This window comes from Rutilus rutilus, assembly GCF_951802725.1.
Source record: "Rutilus rutilus genome assembly, chromosome: 5".
Lineage (NCBI taxonomy): Eukaryota > Metazoa > Chordata > Actinopteri > Cypriniformes > Leuciscidae > Rutilus > Rutilus rutilus.
Genome location: NC_140213.1, coordinates 43,091,190 through 43,111,047, shown reverse-complemented (window position 1 = coordinate 43,111,047; position 19,858 = coordinate 43,091,190). Strand labels below are relative to the sequence as shown.

At 38.4% G+C, this 19,858-nt stretch overlaps 1 protein-coding gene across 11 annotated transcripts in view; it reads right to left on the bottom strand.

Annotated features, from left to right (window-relative positions):
• The window catches only part of plekha7a (pleckstrin homology domain containing, family A member 7a), an 89,740-nt gene that overhangs the window by 45,850 nt on the left and 24,032 nt on the right, over positions 1–19,858 (bottom strand). For 7 of the 11 annotated variants that reach the window (XM_084408711.1, XM_084408715.1, XM_084408714.1 and 4 more), the window contains one exon: positions 3,638–3,721. In XM_084408711.1, coding sequence (XP_084264837.1) covers positions 3,638–3,721 — 84 coding nt within the window. Of the gene's footprint in view, positions 1–3,637; positions 3,722–7,754; positions 7,878–19,858 lie in introns of those variants that run through there. The other 4 variants (XM_084408720.1, XM_084408721.1, XM_084408719.1 and 1 more) reach the window with 3 other exon arrangements.

Here is a 19,858-nt window from a genome sequence, read left to right as displayed (position 1 = left end):
CTTGGAGCAGTGGAAGAAGGTCACCTGGTCCAATGAGTCCCATTTTCTTATACATCACATGGATGGCCGTGTACATGTGTGGCGTTTGACGACGCAGGATCACTGTGGGACGATGACAAGCTACTGGAGGGAGTGTGAAGCTCTGGGAAAACTTCTGCTGGGAAACCCTGAGTCCAGGCATTCATGTGGACGTAAATTTGACACGAGCCACCAACCTAAACATTGATGCAGAGCAAGTACACCCCTTCATGACAATGGTGTTCCTTGGTGGAAGTGGACTCTTTCAGCAGGATAATGCACACATTGTTCAGGAAGGGTTTGAGGAACATTATGAAGAGTTCAAGGTGTTTCCCTGGCCTCCAAATTCCCCAGATCTCAATCCAATTGAGCATCAGTGGGATGTGCTGGACCAACCAGGGGTGCGTTTCCCAAAAGCATCGTTAGCCAACTATGTTCGCAAGTTCCGTCGTTATCAGCATAGTTCAACGAGTCAGTGTTTCCCGAAACCATCGTTCTAACGAACATTCGCAAACAACAAGTTGTGTAGTTGAAACGACAGCTCTGTGGCTAGAAGCATAGTTTCTAGTTTGCATGATATGTGGACTTAATAAATCCTTATCTTGAGCAAAATAAGCAAGCTGACATTCAGTACAACCTGTGTCTTTTATTTAGAATACATAAAAATGTCATTTACGTCTTTTAGTTTGTCAAGAGATTTAAAGCACCGTTTTTGAAGACTGCGCATGTGCGAACGTGTTCTACTATGCAAGAACGAGCCTATGATTGAATCTGGAAACAAAGCAAAATAACTGAGAAAAATGAGAAATAGTCCTCAGATGCCATGTCTGTAATTTTTAGCAAAACATCTAGCGTTAATTTGATCTCAAACAGACTCATTAAAAGAAGTTATTACTCCACCACGTGCGTGACGTCATAAACCAACGTGGTTGAACGGGCACTTTGCGACAGTACGGTTTCGGGAAACAGTCGTAACTAGCTAGTTGATTTCTTCAACGATACATCGTACTATGGTACACTCCCAGAAAAAAAGGTACAAAAGCTGTCACTGTGGCGGTACCTTTTCAAAAGGTACACATTTGTACCTAAAGAGTGCATTTTAGTCCCTCAAAGGTACATATTGGTACCAAAAGTGTACATATTAGTACCTAAATGGTACATATTAGAACCCTTTTGAAGGGTACTGTCCCAGTGACAGCTTTTGTACCTTTTTTTCTGAGAGAGCAGCGAGTTACGTCGTTGTTTGGGAAACGCACCCCAGTTTGATCCACGGTGGCTCCACTTCACAACCTACAGGATCTGCTGCTAACGCCGGATACCACAGGACACCTTCAGTCCATCCATCGGCAGGTCAGCAATGTTTAAGTAGGATAAACAGCATATTAGGCAGGTGGTCATAACATTCTGGCTCATAGGTTTAAGTCCATGGGATGTTATTGCTTGTTTTCCACCATATGAAAATTGTATGATCGCTTAGAAAAGTAATAGCATGCTACAGCATACTAGCATACTACATATTACAGTAAAAACAGTGCAAAATGAGTTCTGCACCAAAGTCTCAAAACATTTGCGTCAAAATGATACCTACAAATAAATAAAAGTGTCAAGTGTCCAGCACAATCTGTCATCACAATCTGCATAATGTATAGAAGTGAGTTATTATACAAGCTCCACGGTACATAGTAGTTCTTTCCAACATGTGATATGGCTGATACATTAACAGCCAATGACACACAACCTGCGGTTCTCAGAAAGCCTCGTGCACCCACACAGCTGGTAATGAGATGCATCCATTAGGATGTGGCAGGAGAATACGCCCTCCCGCTCGTATTCAGATGCTAAGAGAGCCCCAGTTTTTTGTGATATACGCGCTAATATGAGCTGCTTTTAGAGAGATTCGAGTTAGATAAGACCGGTGGGCAGCTGTTGAAACCCGACATCTAATGGCAGATCATTCTCGAACATGGAGCTGCTGGATTGTGTAACGCTATTATTGAGTTCTCTAACATAACCTGAAAGATTTTGCTGGATCTCTTAAAGCATAAAATGAAACAGCCCAGAATTGTGTTGTGAGTGAAAAGGATTTCGATCTATATTCCTGTACAAACCACTCTTGATGAAAAGCATAACAACCCAAGTGATCTGCATGCATGTTTGATAAAACAGACAGCTGTAATATAAGTTACAACTTGACGGCACCAAGAAGGGAACTGTAAAGAGCAAGACTATTGACAAATGCCAGTGGAGACATGTGATACTTCAGTCAGCTGTATCCTTCCAGCTCTGCTTCTACCAACATATAGATCATAAAGGTATGATGGTACTGCCTTATAATATCAGTAGAGAGTTCTGTTCAATGGCAATTCAAAGAGCTACTAACATACACTACCATTCAAAGGTTCAAAAAAATAAATAATAATTGTTCACCAAGGCAGTAGAAACAGTAATATTGTGAAATATTACTTCAATTTAAAATAACTGTTTTCTATTTTAATATATTTTAAAATGCAATTTATTCACGTGATGCAAAGCTGAATTTTCAGCATCATTACTCCAGTATTTAGTGTCACATGATCCTTCTATCATTCTAACATGCTGATTTGATGCTTATGTAATATTTCTTATTATTATCAATGTCGATAGTAGTTGAGCTGCTTAATATTTTTTGTGAAAACAGTGATGTTTTTCCCCAAGAATTAATAAAAAAATTAACAGTATTTATAAAAACAAAAACAAAAAAAACCCATTGTAAATAATGTTTTATAACTTTCACTTTTGATCAATTTGATGCATCATTGCTAAATAAAAGTATTAATTTCTTTCAAAAAAGGAAATATTACTGACCGCAAAAGCTTAAAAGTTAGTTTATAATAGCAAAGTAGCAAATAATCCTAGTTAACAACTGATGCCGATAGTCTATAAGCTAAATAAACTAATCATGTAGCATATAATATCAGCTTTTGCATGAATTAATAGTTAGTAATAGTTAGTAATCCTACTATATAAACCCCAGTTAGGTCAAATTAGACAAATGTATCCTGTAATTTATCATACATTAAAAAAGTATTATACAATCTCTGTTATTAGAGACTAAACTCAAGATCTGGGCTGCTAGGTTGAGACAGGACATTAATGTAATCGAATCCTAAAGGTCCCATATTGTACACCTTTCTGAAGTTTTATTTTAGGTTTTGATGTCCTTAAGAATATATATTTGCGGTACAAGTACAAGTATCTCAATATATTTTTACAGCTCCTTTCTCAGAAGCTCTGCCAAGAACAGGTCGATTTTGGCCTGTCAACTTAATATTCATGAGCCTCTCTTCTGATTGGCCTGTTGTTTTCTGAGTGACCCACCATTGGTGGTGGTGGTGACTGAGTAGCTCTGACATCACATTTATACGGAAGTCACAACGGCTCGTGAAAAGGCACAGCTACTTTATGCAGGCTGTGTGCATTTGTCTGTGGATCGACTGTTTTGAAACTTATATGGTAGTTTCATTGGCCCTAGACCTCTGTTATCATCAAAAAAGCCAGGAAATTTCAGTTTTGACAATATGGGACCTTTAAACGACCTAGTCAACCTTTACTATAAGCAATGTCAAAAGGCAATACTTACTGGTCCTGAAGTCTGAAATCAGTGTTCTCAGCAGAGATCTCGCCTGTCACTGGATGTATGAATGTAGTCGTCCTCTGGTTATGGCTGCAGATAGGACAGAAACAAAGCAGCATCGCATTAGCATGATTATTATGCTTCCCTGGAGCAAAAAACACATATCACCAAGTGAACGTCAGCACAATCAGAGCCTTAGATTGTCCCAGACATGTCCATCAAAATGAACCACACACACCAGTGATGATAATCAGAGGTGTTTGCCTCTTTAATCAGATTGTTTACAATTTGAGACAGTAGCCAGTGACTAATGACTGTATATAAGCTAATTTCATCTAAAATATTACATTCAGTAAGTAAGGCATCATTGGAAATTATTTATTCTCTCAGTGTAACGTAGTAAGAGGTTTGGCAAAAAGTCAGCTGTCCAATTTGCCTATTTTAAGAAACTGCATCAACATCAAGTTACATGTGAGGAGGGCAAGTTTGCACAGCAGAAATACACTGGCCATTTGGACAGAGGCATTGTCTCTACGACGTATTCAAATGCTTCATTTCTAAAACAACATAAAGAGACTAAATAACTGCGCTTGCATATGTAATCAGAGGTATGCTGGCGTTTATGTCTGAGCTGATGAAAAGCACCTTTTATGTCTGTTTAATGGCTGCTGAGTGTTAGGAAAATGTTGTTTAAAAAAGAAACACAAATGAGTCTGATAAGAAATCTGAAGGTAATGTAATTACAGTATACTTACATCTACATGTATTTGTATTTAACAGCACCTTGGGCTTGCAAGTTGGGTTTCCATGTTTTATGGGGACTTTCAAAAGACAAAATTATTTTTTTACTGTAAAAACTGTATATTATATCGCCCTAAACCTACCCATCACAAAAAAAAAACTTCACTTAGAATGATTTATAAGCTGTTTTCCTCATAGGGACCAAAAAATTTCCCCACAAGGACACAGATTTCAGATATTGCCAGCATAGTGGGGACATTTTGTCCCCATTAGATAGAGTTTACCAGGACAAACACACAAACACACACACACACACACATTTATAAGGTCCATGCTGAGAACTGAAACAGGCCTACAGAGCAAAATAAGGTGCGGTCTCTGAAATTTCAACAAAATGGTTTTGTCAGTAGTGACACAACGTTACTACACTAAATGTGTAGTGTGATCACATTAGCGAAATTTTGTGTGCAAAAAAAAGGTCCATTGTCTATTGTCAATCATGTAGTATGAACCTGGTTGCATCCGTGACACCTGTGCCTAATTTCCTTTGCCTCTTTAAGAGAGGCAAGCTCGATGGCAGGGGGCGCGGGCGGCCAACTTGATTGCTTTCGTTATTGTTTGATTATGCTTCTTTTTGCATGCATCACGACACTACAGCCCATTACATTCTCACACATACACCCAGCACGACATCACTGACTTTTGACTACTACAGTACATAGTTTTTGTATATTTATCTTATTTGAATAAACACGTTTCTTTACGAATTGGCTTTCTTATGTCCCCTTTTTTTTTGTTGCGTCCCCTTTTTTTGAGTCACGGGGCGTAACAAATGGGGACTCAAAGCAGCAAATTTGGTCTAGGGGTATGATTCTCGCTTTGGTTGCGAGAGGTCCCGGGTTCAGATCCCGGACGAGCCCCCATTTGTTACGCCCCGTGACTCAAAAAAAGGGGACGCAACAAAAAAAAGGGGACATAAGAAAGCCAATTCGTTGCTTTAAAGAAAGCTTGTTGGTCCAGCCAATGCTCACATCCAAGACACTAACTTCTTCTAACAACAGCTGCAATCCCTTCAAGAGTTACAGTATATGCCATGAACCATACCAACAAACTACGAGGAGAATCTCAACATTACAAACTTATTTGAAAAACGGACAAGACGACAAAAGGTACAACATTGCGTCCTTAATGGCTTTAATGGGGAACTACAAAAGATCTACAACTTTTGGCGCAATTTGCTTGTTTTCAGCAAAAAAAAAACTTCTCTGCAGGATCATGGGTGATGTTCCATCGATATAAAAATATCCATTGATTAACAGCCTCATAGCTCACAGCGGGTCTTGTCTTTAAAGGTGTCAAAATCAATTCCCTATGGAGAAAATGAATGGGAATTTTACTTACAGAACCCCAACTGTTGCTTGTTGCTCCCGTTCAAAGGTAATATGAGTGAACCGCCAAGGTATATAGACAGATCGAACTAAAAGCAATATACTGTAAGAGTATGAATGAGCCCTGCACGGTTGCACTGAAGAGCCGGGGGAAATTCAACCTTTGAGATTGTATTAATCAAACCAAGCCCAGGAAGCTCAATGGTCCCTGAAAAAAATGAAGCAACTGGTTTCAGACATGACTCCACCACCATCATCTCCCACGCTCGGCAGACAAGCCGTGAAGAACAGCTCTGTCTCAGATTTAAAGTGTGTAGAACCAGAAGACATTTCTTGGCATTATGAAAACGTTTTTTTAAATGGATATAAACCGACCTTGAACGTGTAACACTCCCTATCTGAACAGGAATGCTTTGAAGTCACAAGCCATCGTTTCAGCAGAAGAACAGTGTAAATATGTGAAGTCAACATGCTTTTACACTTCCATCGAGGCGGTGAGAGGTAGAGGTGAGGTCAGAGCGCATTGTTTCCTTTACAGTCGCTTCTATATATTTAAAGACCACAAGTCACCGCATGGAGATGCCACACAGGTTGCGGCGGCTATGTAAGCTTTACGGTTGTTGGTAATGGAGCTCTTTACAATTCTGGCTGACAGCCTGTGGTAAGTAAAGGATTTGTGTGCACAAACATGGCGTGCATCCTTGAGAAGAGCCCCCCGGATCTCTATAATCACCACCACACCTGTTTAGTCTCATGTGATCGAGTAGAAACACTCCACATACCACATCCAAAGCTCCTGTCCACTGTATCCTATACATTTAGATCGGGCTGCATGATTAAAACAAAACTGATATCGTGAAATGGCTGGTGCATTATTGTGGTAAAATCGTTTTCAGATGAATGAATGGAGTAGAAGTTGCTTTAGAAGCTGCATTGTATACCAGACTTTATGCTGCAAGATGATCGTTTCATTTCCCTTAGTCACTAGTCTCTGGTCACCTGTTTTTTTAAAGATGTCACAGACACACTTGATGTTTCTGTTCAATTTGCGACAAGATGACTCTGTGAATCAATGTCAGGATGAGTGGAAGTCTTCAAGTGGTCATAATAGTCTTCCGGTCATTAGACCCTCAAGCAAACTTGGCACAACACAAGCTAAACTGCAAGTGAAAGGCAAGAACGACTATAAATAAAAATGTATTAATTTATCTGAGGATGCAAGGCTATATCCAGCTAAGCCGTGCACGTCAAATGTGTCGGGCACCAATCCCTGAGTTAAACAGACTATTTACCCCAATGTGAAAGCTTCGTCTTTATATTGCTTGGCACAAGCCAGCTGGCATGTTTTGACACTGCAAAATGAATTGCCTGATTTGTTCGATTGGCGCGTAAAGGTGGTGTCTATTTAAAAATGCTAAGATGAGCCGTGTTTAAACAACTAGCAACAGGTCGAAAAGCATTTTAAAGGGTTCTCTCAGTGGGACAAGGTCATTCCCATTCACATCACACAGAATGATGAAATTTACAGAAGGCTGAGATGCAAAACTCAGCTTCTGACATTTAATGCAGGTCCCCTGATTACAATGAATCACACTAGATAATCAGTTAGAATCCCACACACTGACCCAGAGTCAGCATGTAATTTACTGCCATATTGAGCAGCCAAAAGCATTTCATACGACAGTAATGAGTCATTTGATATATCAATATATAATATTATAGCATGCGCAGTGATTTATGGAGTAGCTTCATTTTTGTGTTCGACTAATAAGTTTCCGTCACACTGAAAGCTTCTCTGTTAAACTTAAACTCACGTTTCTCAGAAGCACATCAGAGTTAGTTAAAATTTAACCAAAGCAAGACTTCATTTCACACTGTGACATCTCCTTTAGAAAACACATCAGCACAGCTTGTTTACCAGTAAGCTAAAACCGTACTTAAAGAGACCCTGTTACTTCAGTAAGAGCATTTTCACAATGGTGTTCTCCACTTACAATCAATAAGCGTCCCTCTGATGCCATATACAGTGTTTCAGAATAGCAGCCGGCTTTTGTTTACCTGTCTCGTCACTGGTTCGGCTTCAGCGCTCTGCCTCTGTCGCAGGCATTAGCGTGTCTAGTTGTCTTGCATGGTTGGGAGGGTAAAATGCCAGCGGTGTAGTGGTGTCTTGTGTCAGTGTCACGGTGCTGAGAGACGACCCCTGAAGAGAGCCGCTAGAGCTCGCAAGAAACTGAAGTAATGTTCCTTCTGCATGTGTTATTAGTCAAACACTCGTTCTCGGAAAATACAGTAAAACAGTAACATCTATTAAAATCATCTGACTGTTTGAGTTAGGACTCTACTTTTATTAAAATGAACCAGTGGCCATTCATAGTAACATACATTTAGATCATGATAACCATGTACGCACCTCACTAATATGATAAAATGTAATTATATGGTTTATATGAAACATTATGAAAAAAAGCCTACATACATTTGTGTATAAATACAAATTCACAAATGCTATAGCTTAATAACCAAAAATACTGTAAGTATACTCCTTTAATGCGTGTCAACATTAATAATATATTTCAATTTGATATGAATATACCACATTTCTGCCACAATAACATGGTGCAGTTCAGGAACGGACAGGCCATTTCCCAGTGGGTCGCTGTAAGATACAATGTTGGCCGGCCAGTTCGTGTTACTACAGTAAATCCATGGTAAATGATGGAGATTTGTAGATTGAAAAGCCTTTTAACTGGATCGTTCATGCCACAATGTTTCTCATGTTTGTCAGTGCTGTTGAGAATGTCAACACTGTTTCATCTGGTTTAAACTGAGACATTCGTAGAATTGTTTAGTAATTCATCGTTTTACTGAGCTATCCAGTATTCGAAAGGAAAAAAATGACAAAAATCCCCATCCCCAACCAGTCCCAGGTCACTGGTCGCAAAATTGTTAATGGATTAACACCAATAATAGCAGCTAAAAGTACTAGTAAACTGACTAGGGAAATTTCATTCTTGTTTCATTGGTACACAAAATATATTAATATTGTACACAAGACACTATGTAATAGAAAGCTGGGATGCAGCCAAACTTGTCCTCTTGAGACCTGCCAGCAGGGTAATAAGAATAGAGCGGCCCGTAATGAAAATGTAGCTAGGCCCCAATTGTATCTAAAAATAAGCAGCTGCTGGAGTGGATCAATTAAAGTATGCCAAGTTATGCCATCTCTCTCGTAATTGGAGCTGAGAGTGCCATCAATCCTAGTATTGGCTTTCACAGTACAAGCAACATGATTTGTACACTTTGTTTTTTTATAGGAAAACGTCTGTTAAGGAATGCAACGACAAGTTATACTATACCTTGTCTTTTTGTCAAAAAACTGTTCATCATAACCACAATCCATTCAGTGCCAGCTGTTGCATAGTTGGGCAATACCAACTGTTTTGTCCCTCAAGAGCAAATACCCACCAACAGATTACTTATTAAATCTGTCATTGGAAAGGTAATTTTGCTGTCAGCATTGTGTTTGCAGTAATGACCGAGTAGGAAGAGGCTCTGTGAAATGGGACGCCATGTTTCGCATCAAAATGCTTCAACTCTCTCAGACAGAGAGAGACTACAGACAGCAGGTCACGTTTTTACTGAAATTGAGTTTCTACTCAGGGAAAGGACACAGAAAAGCTATTTAAAGTCTATGACCTTGAGTCTAAGGCTGGGCGATATAGCTAAAAAATAATCATTTTTCCAAATATTTTGACAATATTGAATATATCTATATATTTTTTGCATTTCAAAGTCAACACTATTGAAAAAAATAATCTAAAATTCAGTTACTGTTTTTTACTAAATGAACACAAAAGAAAGCATTAAAAATCTTATGCAAAAATATGGAGAAAATTATCTCCCAACAAAAAGTTAAGGTTGTTGCAACAACAAAGTGAGTTCTTAGAATAACTTAAAAACACGTTACATAGAAAAAATGGCGGGTCTATTAGTTTGCATTTACACTCTGGGGGCCCTATTTTAACGATCTGAAACGCAAGTGTCAAAGCGCAAAGCGCAAGTAACTTTGTGGGCGGGTCTTGGCGCTGTTGCTATTTTCCCGGCGGGAATCGCGGGATAAATGACTCTTGCGCCTGGCGCAAATCTAAAAGGGGTTGGTCTGAAGTAGCTTCATTATTCATAGGTGTGGTTTGGGCGTAACGTGAAATAAACCAATCAGAGCGACATCTCACATTCCCTTTAAGAGCAGGCGCGCTTGTTCTAAAGCGAATTCCTATTATAACGGCGGATTTGCCAGACGCGCGTCAGGAGCGGTTCACAGCCGAGGAGACCGACGTTCCCGTCAGGGACGTTGGGGATGGAGAAACACACCCAAATTAACTTCGGTTAAACAGGCGTATGGTAATTTGGGTAAATGTGTAAGCTAGATGTATGCTTTTATAATAATCTATCTATCTATCTATCTATCTATCTATCTATCTATCTATCTATCTATCTATCTATCTATCTATCTATCTATCTTTCGTAATAATGTATGATTTGCAAAAATGATAACTGCTGCGTCTGTGTGTAGATGAGAGAATCAAAGTGTATGCGCATTGTGCACACGCTACATTGATTAAGGCCAAGCATGCACCCTTAAAATAGCATATTAATAACATGCGCAACGCGCCACTGACTTTAAACTGTTTTTTTTCGGTTAGTGGCGCAATTGTTTTCTAAACCTGTAAAATAGCATGAGGGAACGTTTGCGCCGGAACACGCCTTACGCGCAAGTGTATTTCTTAGTTAACCGACGTGCTTCTGTGGAGGGAAAAGTCCGCTTTGCGCGGGTGCAAAATAGGAATGATACATGCGTCCGTGTACAAAGTCAATTGCGCTGGGTGCAAGATAGGGCCCAATGTGTGAAAATCTTAATGCACAGATCTATTCTTAAAATTTGACAATATTCAATATTTTACGGCAAAACAGTTTAGTGATCGCTTACTGTTTTTAACTAAATGAACAAAAGTAAAAACCTTGAAAGCAGCAGCCTATCAGCTGTCATTCTCGTGATAAGAAAAATCAATAATGTTTAATATATTTAATATATAATATATGGAATAATTTAAAAAGCTGATTTTTGGCCCCATGAAAAAGACATGATTATCACACTATCACAAATTTTGGGAAAATGGTACAAATTTTGTTTATAATAGTTTTTATATATATAAAAAAATGTCATCTCTTTTTTATCTCATCTATCCGATATCTGGATAGCTGTTACAAGAGATGAAAAAAAACAAGTGAAATTGGCTTACTGTCTTTATAAACTAAACTTTTAACATTTTCCCGATATTTGTGATATTGTGATAATATTGCTAATATGTGACCCTGGACCACAAAACCAGTCACATGGGTAATTTTTTTGAAATTGAGATTTATACATTATCTGAAAGCTGAATAAATAAGCTTTCTATTGATGTATAGTTTGTTAGGATAGGACAATATTTGAAAATCTGGAATCTGAGGGTGCCAAAAATTGGGTGCGCCCTAATTGGGGGCTAGATTTAATATGCTTAAATATGGCTACATTCAATATTTAAGATCCTGATAGCAGGCTTCATGGTGTGTTGGGTCAAACTTTCTCAAACCTCAAAAAAGCTTATCAGACAGTCAGTAACCCTGGAGATGACATGGAAAAGCCACTTCAACTGTCAGGCCAATGACCTCTCTGAGAGGCATGAGATGGAAAAGCTCTCCAAAGAAAAAGATAAAGAGCAATCTGTTCAGTATCAAAGAAAAGTTCAATAAAAAAGACGTCTTTTGCATCATATCCTGAATATGACTACAATTTAAGCGGCTATATGGCACGAATTTAGATCTTCATTGGTCGGCCCACTTATCTCAGTTAATGTCTGTTTTACAGCCTATCATTTGATAGAGGCATCAATAAGCTGTCACAAACTCGGATAAATATAGATGGCAATTTGACGTAATCCATCATGCAGAGTGGAGATTTCTGGCAGCATGCGATGAGACTTTGAAGGCTGCTTATCTCCAAAATCGATTGCGACAGTCAGGAGAGGCGGAACACTGGAGAGAGGAAAATGCAAGAGGGATCAAAAAGAAGATGAATCACGAAAGGATAAACAACGCTGGAATAAGAAGTCACTTTCACATGCTTTTAGTACTGTGGTCTCATTTAACAATTAGGTATAATATCAGCTACTTATAATCCAAAACAAAAAATTATCTTGTTCGAGAAGCTATTTCAGACTTCACAAAAGAGAAGAACATTTTCGTTTCATGCGACTTTAAATAAAATACACGCTGCGGTGAGAAGCTGATACCGGTGTGTCGATACGGTTTCAGATATTCAGAATCTATATGCAATGAAAAATCTATATTTATAAATCTATATTAACACTTATGAATATGTATCACTTGTATAACTAGAAGCCAACTTAGTTTGAATCAGGTTTGTGATATCCTGGTTTCCAATGACCTCTGATCAAAAATAAATGAAATAAGCAGATCTTTAAAAGTCCACGGGCCCTATTTTAACGATCTGAAACGCGAGTATCAAGCGCGAAACGCAAGTAACTTTGTGGGCGGGTCTTGGGCGCTGTTGCTATTATACCGGCGGGATAAATGACTCTTGCGCCCGACACAAATCTAAAATGGGTTGGTCTGAAGTAGCTTCATTACTCATAGGTGTGGTTTGGGCGTAACGTGAAATAAACCAATCAGAGCGACATCTCACATTCCCTTTAAGAGCAGGCGTGCTTGTTCCATGGCGGCTTGCTATTATAACGGCGGATTTGCCAGACGCACGCCAGGAGCGGTTCACAGCCGAGGAGACCGACGTTCTCTTCAGGGCTGTAAAAGACGGAGAAGTGACATTGGGGATGGGAGAAACACACCCAAATTAGCTTCGGCTAAACAGGCGTATAATAATTTGGGTAAATGTGTAAGCTAGATTTATGCCTATTTTTTCACATCTTCATGGACACAACAATGATTTCCCTCGTGTGTTAATATTTTTCCTTGTAATAATTTAAGATTTTCTAAAAATGAGAACTGCTGCGTCTGTGTGTAGATGAGAAAAGCAAAGTGTATGCGCGTTGTGCACACGCTACATTGATTATGGCCAAGCATGCGCCCTTAAAATAGCATATGAATAACATGCGCAACGCGCCACTGACTTTAGACTAGGTTTTTCCTGGTCAGTGGCGGAACTGTTTTCTGAAACTGCAAAATAGCACCAGGGAACGTTTGCGCCGGAACACGCCTCTTTTCACTGAACCGCCCCCGGGAGCGCAAGTTCATTTCCTAGTTAACCGGCGTGCGTCTGTGGAGGGAAAAGTCCGCTGTGCGCGGGTGCAAAACAGGAATGATACATCCGCGGTGTACAAAGTCAATTGCGCTGGGTGCAAGATAGGGCCCCACCAGTTAAAATTCACAAGGTTAGAAATAGGATTCTTTTGTAGAATTCCAGCACATGATATTGAATAGAGAGTTAAAAAAAAAAGGCTCCTCTGGACGAAACAAGGTTCAAAAGGTCTTTTCAATTAACTTTCTCACCCTGATGTTATTATGCAAACCACTGTCTCTTGCTGTCTATGACGTCAGAAGTAATTCACAAGCCTCCTTCACCTCAGGAAATCAGAAATCAGGAAATTCAATAGCTCAGAAGTCTGGGGAAATGAGATTATCCAACAAGTGAGATTATTAGGCAAACTGAGCCTCGAAAGGCATTGAGAGAGAAAGTATAAAGGTAATCCTTTGTCAATACTTTCTGAATATTGTGTCTTGAGAGCGATCTTGCTGTCTGAGCGGTGAGTGAAATATAGAATGTATAAATAAATGAATCACTTCTTAATCAGTCCAAAAAAAAATTTATCAGTAATATACACTGTACTCAAATTAAAGACACTCTTTACTTCATTTACGTTATCTCAAAAACATACCAAAAAGTGAGATGTAAACGACACAACTCTTGTCCAGTACCAAGTGTGAGAATATCCCATCTTTCACTCAAATCACGTATCACATTTCAGTGAACCTGACAAGTGAACGTTAAACTATGACAGAAGAGCGGTTGAGTGTAAACAGAATTACTCTGATGACACGGTATTCAAATGACATTTAAAGCAACTTAACCAAATAAACCGGATTGACCTGTTACACTGGTTAACAGATTAAAGAGTGTTAGTTAGTTCTCTTCTGGAACAACGTTTCACCTTTTATCAATATTTATGAATACATCTGAACAAACATCCTTATATATAGTAGAATAATTCTATGGAAACAAATTTGGTCAGTTACTTATCAGAAGGAAAAATCTCTAAATGAAGATCCTATAACTAACTGCTCTCAATTTGCATAAAATTGCAATGTGTGTGTGCTGTCATTTTGTTTTCCAGGATCAATTTCTAGCCCAATTTGCATTTGAATTCCCGAAGCCAAACTCTACGCCAGAATCTCACTCTCAGTGATCCATCGTTATTTAAAAAATATTGAAATATCTGGTTTGATAACATATTGCCATTATCAATCAAGATACTTTGTGGCATCTTCAGAATGAGGAAATAAACTCAATTTTTATATTTTCTGAAGACAATGAGAAGAGTTTTGATTTTTTTTTTTTTTGCATATAAGACTAAAGGTTGCAGTGATATTAGTGAAATTTCGGCAAAAGTTAATTTGGCAAAAAAGTTTGAAAAAGTTCATTATCCACTATCTAAATTTCCATCCAAGGTTGCACATTTAACTTGTGCACAAAAGTGTAATATCACATAAAAATGTGTTCAAGAGAACAAAATTGTCACTCCCTGGCAAAATTTGGTGCAAAATATCTGTAATAAAACAAAGTTGCTGCAATCGTGGACGCCACTGTGCCACTTTTTCACACATCATAGATGACTTGCGCCTCAGAACACAGATGAAACGTAATAAACACTGTCATGTTATCTTGTGTTCGGATGTGAACGCAATCATGTGAATAACTAAACCAACATTTGAGATGCTGTGCACTGACACTGATCTGCTGGTTAGTCCAGTTATGCCCTTCCACCGCTCCCTAGTTCCAACAGAAAATAAAAAACATAACTTTTTTTGTTGCACATTAAGGGCCCTATCTTGCACCCAGCGCAATTGACTTTGTACACGGACGCATGTATCATTCCTATTTTGCACCCGCGCAAAGCCGACTTTTCCCTCCACAGATGCACATTGGTTAACTAAGAAATACACTTGCGCTCCCCGAGGCGGTTCAGCGCAAAGAGGAGGCGTGTTCCGGCGCAAACGTTCCCTCATGCTATTTTACAGGTTTAGAAAACAATTGCACCACTGACTGAAAAAAAAACAGTTTAAAATCATGTTATTCATATGCTATTTTAAGGGCGCATGCTTGGCCTTAATCAATGTAGCGTGTGCACAACGCGCATACACTTTGATTCTCTCATCTACACACAGACGCAGCAGTTATCACTTTTGCAAATCATACATTATTACTATAGATAGATAGATAGATAGATAGATATTTTATTTTAAAAGCATACATCTAGCTTACACATTTACCCAAATTATCATACGCCTGTTTAACCGAAGTTAATTTGGGTGTGTTTCTCCATCCCCAATGTCCCCGAAGAGAACGTCGGTCTCCTCGGCTGTGAACCGCTCCTGTCGTGCGCCGGGCAAATCCGCCGTTATAATAGCAATCCGCCATGGAACAAGCACGCCTGCTCTTAAAGGGAATGTGAGATGTCGCTCTGATTGGTTTATTTCACGTTACGCCCAAACCACACCTATGAATTATGAAGCTACTTCAGACCAACCCATTTTAGATTTGTGTCGGGCGCAAGAGTCATTTATCCCGCCGGGAAAATAGCAACAGCGCCAAGACCCGCCCACAAAGTTACTTGGGCTTTGACACTTGCGTTTCAGATCGTTAAAATAGGGCCCTGAGGGTTTGTATGCGCATTTTTAGAATTGATGTGCATATTGTCCTTTCCATCTAGCGTTTTTTATGCGATATATATCCTAAGATTTGTATAAAAATAGGTGGATGGAAACAACTATTCTCAATAGAGTATTGACACGCAGCCACTTTCAAACCAAGCAGCTTTCTGTCGGTCAACACGGCGAATTCGTGTGATCAACTTAAACCCAATGCGAAATCTTTTGCCCTAGAGTGAAATTCGCAATTGTGCAAGATACTCATTAAAACGGCTCGATTTCAGCCATGAAAGTTCGCCAAACAACGGTGAATGTGACCGGAAAAACAAACAAGCAGACAGACTTGTCAAGGACAAAAGATAATCTTCAAATGTGTAGCCTAAGAGCAAGCATATGCAAAACACAGTCTGAAACCTATTAGCATTTATCTTAGAAAAACAGCTGGCACTTGTGGCTGCAGATTTGAAAACCCCTGATAAGGAGCCCAGAAGGAGTAAAAAAAAAGAAAAAAGAAGAAGCATACCACATCTGATTGAGCAGCTTTGAGTCTGTTCATATTCCTCATTTATTTACTGGTGCTGTTGAGCTGCATAAAACTGCTACTTGATGTCTGAAGTAAAAGCAGAGGCGGAGGTCCACTGAGGCCAGAGGAAACATGGATCTCAGTTTTAAATAGGCTCCAGCAGCCTGGGGCCCAGCGGTGTGGCCCTTCCTCTCTGTGAGAGATGTTGTTTTGTCATTGAGAAGGATGTTAGAAGAATAAAGAGTGCTGCTGTCATGGCCGAGAGAAGGTAAAATGAGGCAGGAAACAGGTAATACGGCTCTTTGATCCATGCCTTTTCCTGACTATTTGTTCTGCTCAAATCTATTGTTCCCCCTTGATTCAATCTGCTGCACGTATGAGTCACTGCACTCAAGCCCACACACACACACACACACACACACACAGAGAGAGAGAGGAAGGGCAGATTATGTTCAACTAAAGATGTGTGATATTGTAATATCCCTGGTCACTGAATGTTTGTGTTTGCATGATGAGTCATGCGGACCTGACTGTAGGATTAACCTGTCTAAATGTGGCTCCCAAAAATAGCAAAAATATTCAGGCATTTGAGAATGAAGGTCACAGGTCATTTTAAAGCATTTGTTGGTTAAATAATAAGGTCATAGGATAAACCCAGTCAATTCAACGTTGGGATAGGTGATTTCAATATTTATATTTTTACTAAATTGGATGCTACAGTATATTACACATAGACAATTTGGTCTGAGGAACCATAAAATACAGTGAGAATCTAGTTTAATATTTAAAAACAGATTTTTAAGTTACGAACACAAAAAAAAAATTCAATTTCATACTTTTTACATTTATATGCACCAAGACATTTACGCAAGAAGAAGTCTCCAAGGTTCACAATTTGATCAAAAATATTGTCAAATTGTGTAATTGTTTTTTGAGAAATATTATTAAAATAATTGTTTGATTTAATAATTTGATTTAATAATTTTGTTTTAAAATAATGGCTTAGTAACATTTTAAATAAATAGTTTTCTATTTTAATATAACCATTACTCAGTCTCCAGTGTCACATGATCATTCAGAAATCATTTACTATTATCAATGTTGAAAATAGTTATGCTGCTTAATATTTTAGTGGAAAACATGATACATTTTTTTTTAGGATTCTTTGATGAATAGAAAGCTCAAAAGAACAGCATTTATTTGAAATATAAATCTTTTGCAACATTATAAATGTCTTTAATGAACAAAAGTATATTTCTTAAAAAAAAAAACGTACTGAACAGAACAAATTAAAATAAAAAGCTTAAACTGTAGTAATCCAAAGTAAAATTATCTGACACAAGATATATAAAAAATTGTATATGCACATGCATGTTAGTTATATCATTGATTCTACAGTAGCTAGTTCAATAATGAAAATAAGGAAATTATACAAACAATGTACAGGACGGAGCAAGAATTGCTATCATTAATTTATGTTTGTTTTTTTAAATACAGGCTTTGAAATATCTTATTGTTCTCTTAAACAGACACGAGCAACACTTTGGTCTGTGTGGGACAGATTTTTCCATCTTGCACCCTCCTGCTCCTATAGGATTTTCCACCTGCTCCCAACTTACATTCCTGATGGTTTTATAACGTTAGGCCTCATTCCTGGAATCCAGAATTTGTAAACCTGTTTAAAATCAGATTTTTAAGATCTGTTTAAAAGAAACTGATTTGCAGAAATGCGCCAGACTTCCCAAAGCTACAGGGAACTGAGAGCTGTGCTCCACAGATTAATTGTTTAAAGAAATAACACAATCACTATACTCTCAGACAGCCTTGCTTCAGCCAACAACTTAGTTATACCGCCCGCTCACCACTACAACATTTTTCATCTCGCCACAAGAAATCTAATCAGACCTCGAGTGCCATTTTCATTGCAAACTCCACTAATAGCAGGGTACAATAGAGCTAAATGCACAGGGGGTGAATTTTACTTCCTTATAGGTGACTCTTATTAAATATAGACTAATCCTTATTAAAGCTACAAAAGTTATTCAGTCAAGAGCAGTGAGTGATTTTCTCTTTTTCATTTATTGTCTGATTAACAATAATGACTAAGAGAGCAGCAGGTTTATTAGGCTGCTGTCACTTTAAGACCGAATGCACTGATCCAATTTACTGTTACACATGCGTTTTCTTTCTTGACTGTTTACATTCACTTAAGACATAAATGAATGTGTTTATTTTAACCTAAGTTTGTGTGTATTTGACCGTTTAAAGGTACAATATGTAATTTTTTTGCTTTAAAAATAGCAAAAATCACTATATCCATGTTATATATTTTTTTTAGTTGTGTACATTATCCCGACTGTTTCCAACAACTTTCAAACAAGGAGAAATTTGTAATTTAATTCGAAGACACGTCACGTTTCTTTATTTCCGTTTTGTCGCCGTCAATGGCGTCATATCCGCGTTCTCCCTGGTTTCCGCTCGTATTGCCATAGTAACCTGAGCCCTTTGATAGTAACCAAGGCGACAGACGTGGACAACTGTGTAGTTCCTAATGTCTATTTGCACGCTGTTGTTGTTTCGTTCAAACATTATATGGACCATGGCAAGCAGACTTTGGATAAAAAAGGAGACCTAAAACGAGAATCAATATCAGCGCGGTGTTTTCGAGATGCCGAGAGCTCCACGTCCGAGACTTCGACCGCTCCTACATGTACTTTATTAAACAGATGAGCACATTTACATAAAACTAATCAATGTTATATAGTTCAGCAATGATAAAATGTTAGAATATGATCTGTATGTTATTCTAATGTTGATCTAGCTTACTGCTAGTCTCATACAGACAAACTAACACATAAATTTCAACACATTCAAATGCAGTTTAGTGTGCTAGTGTAATGTTAGACCAAGTGAAACAGTGCTGCATTACCTCACAAGTTTAATTTGTCTAATAAACTGACCTGTGAGTAGTAATTCTGCACTTGCGTGTAGTTCGGTAGAATGAAATGTCCTTATTCCTTTTATATCCGCGGGACTCGCGTCGCGTGTGGAGCTGATAGCTGTCTCTTAGCAATCCCGAACTGCTTCATATCACAGTCATGATAAAAACATCGATGTATTTACTCATCCATAAACATTATTAGATCGGTCGGCTTGACGTTGACGACAAGATCCATAATTCTTAGCAAATGTTGCGTCATCAAACTACGCCTTTGTTATTGTAAGAGGTTAGCGACCCCTAGCGGGGAAAAAAATACATATTGTACGTTTAAGTGGAATAAGCTGCGAAAAAGAACTTAATTTGACCCTCGCAAGCTGTTTGAGTGGCGGCTTTATGTGTGCGCGCTTTGGCCGAGAGCGCACAGAAAAGTATGGTATTTGGGGTAAAAAGTTGTTGGGGCTTAAGGCACAATAATTGGCAATAAAAACAGCTGGGTGACTTTTTCAGGTGTTGACATAACATGGTTTATTCAGATTTAATAAGCCGTCCACCTCAGAGATAATCACCATATTTATAATGAAACCATTATATTTCAAATGACTTATAATAAAATATAATAGTTATTGTTACTACTGTAAAGCCATTTTAAAGTATTATTCCTGCATTTTTAATGACAGTATATTAAATTCTTT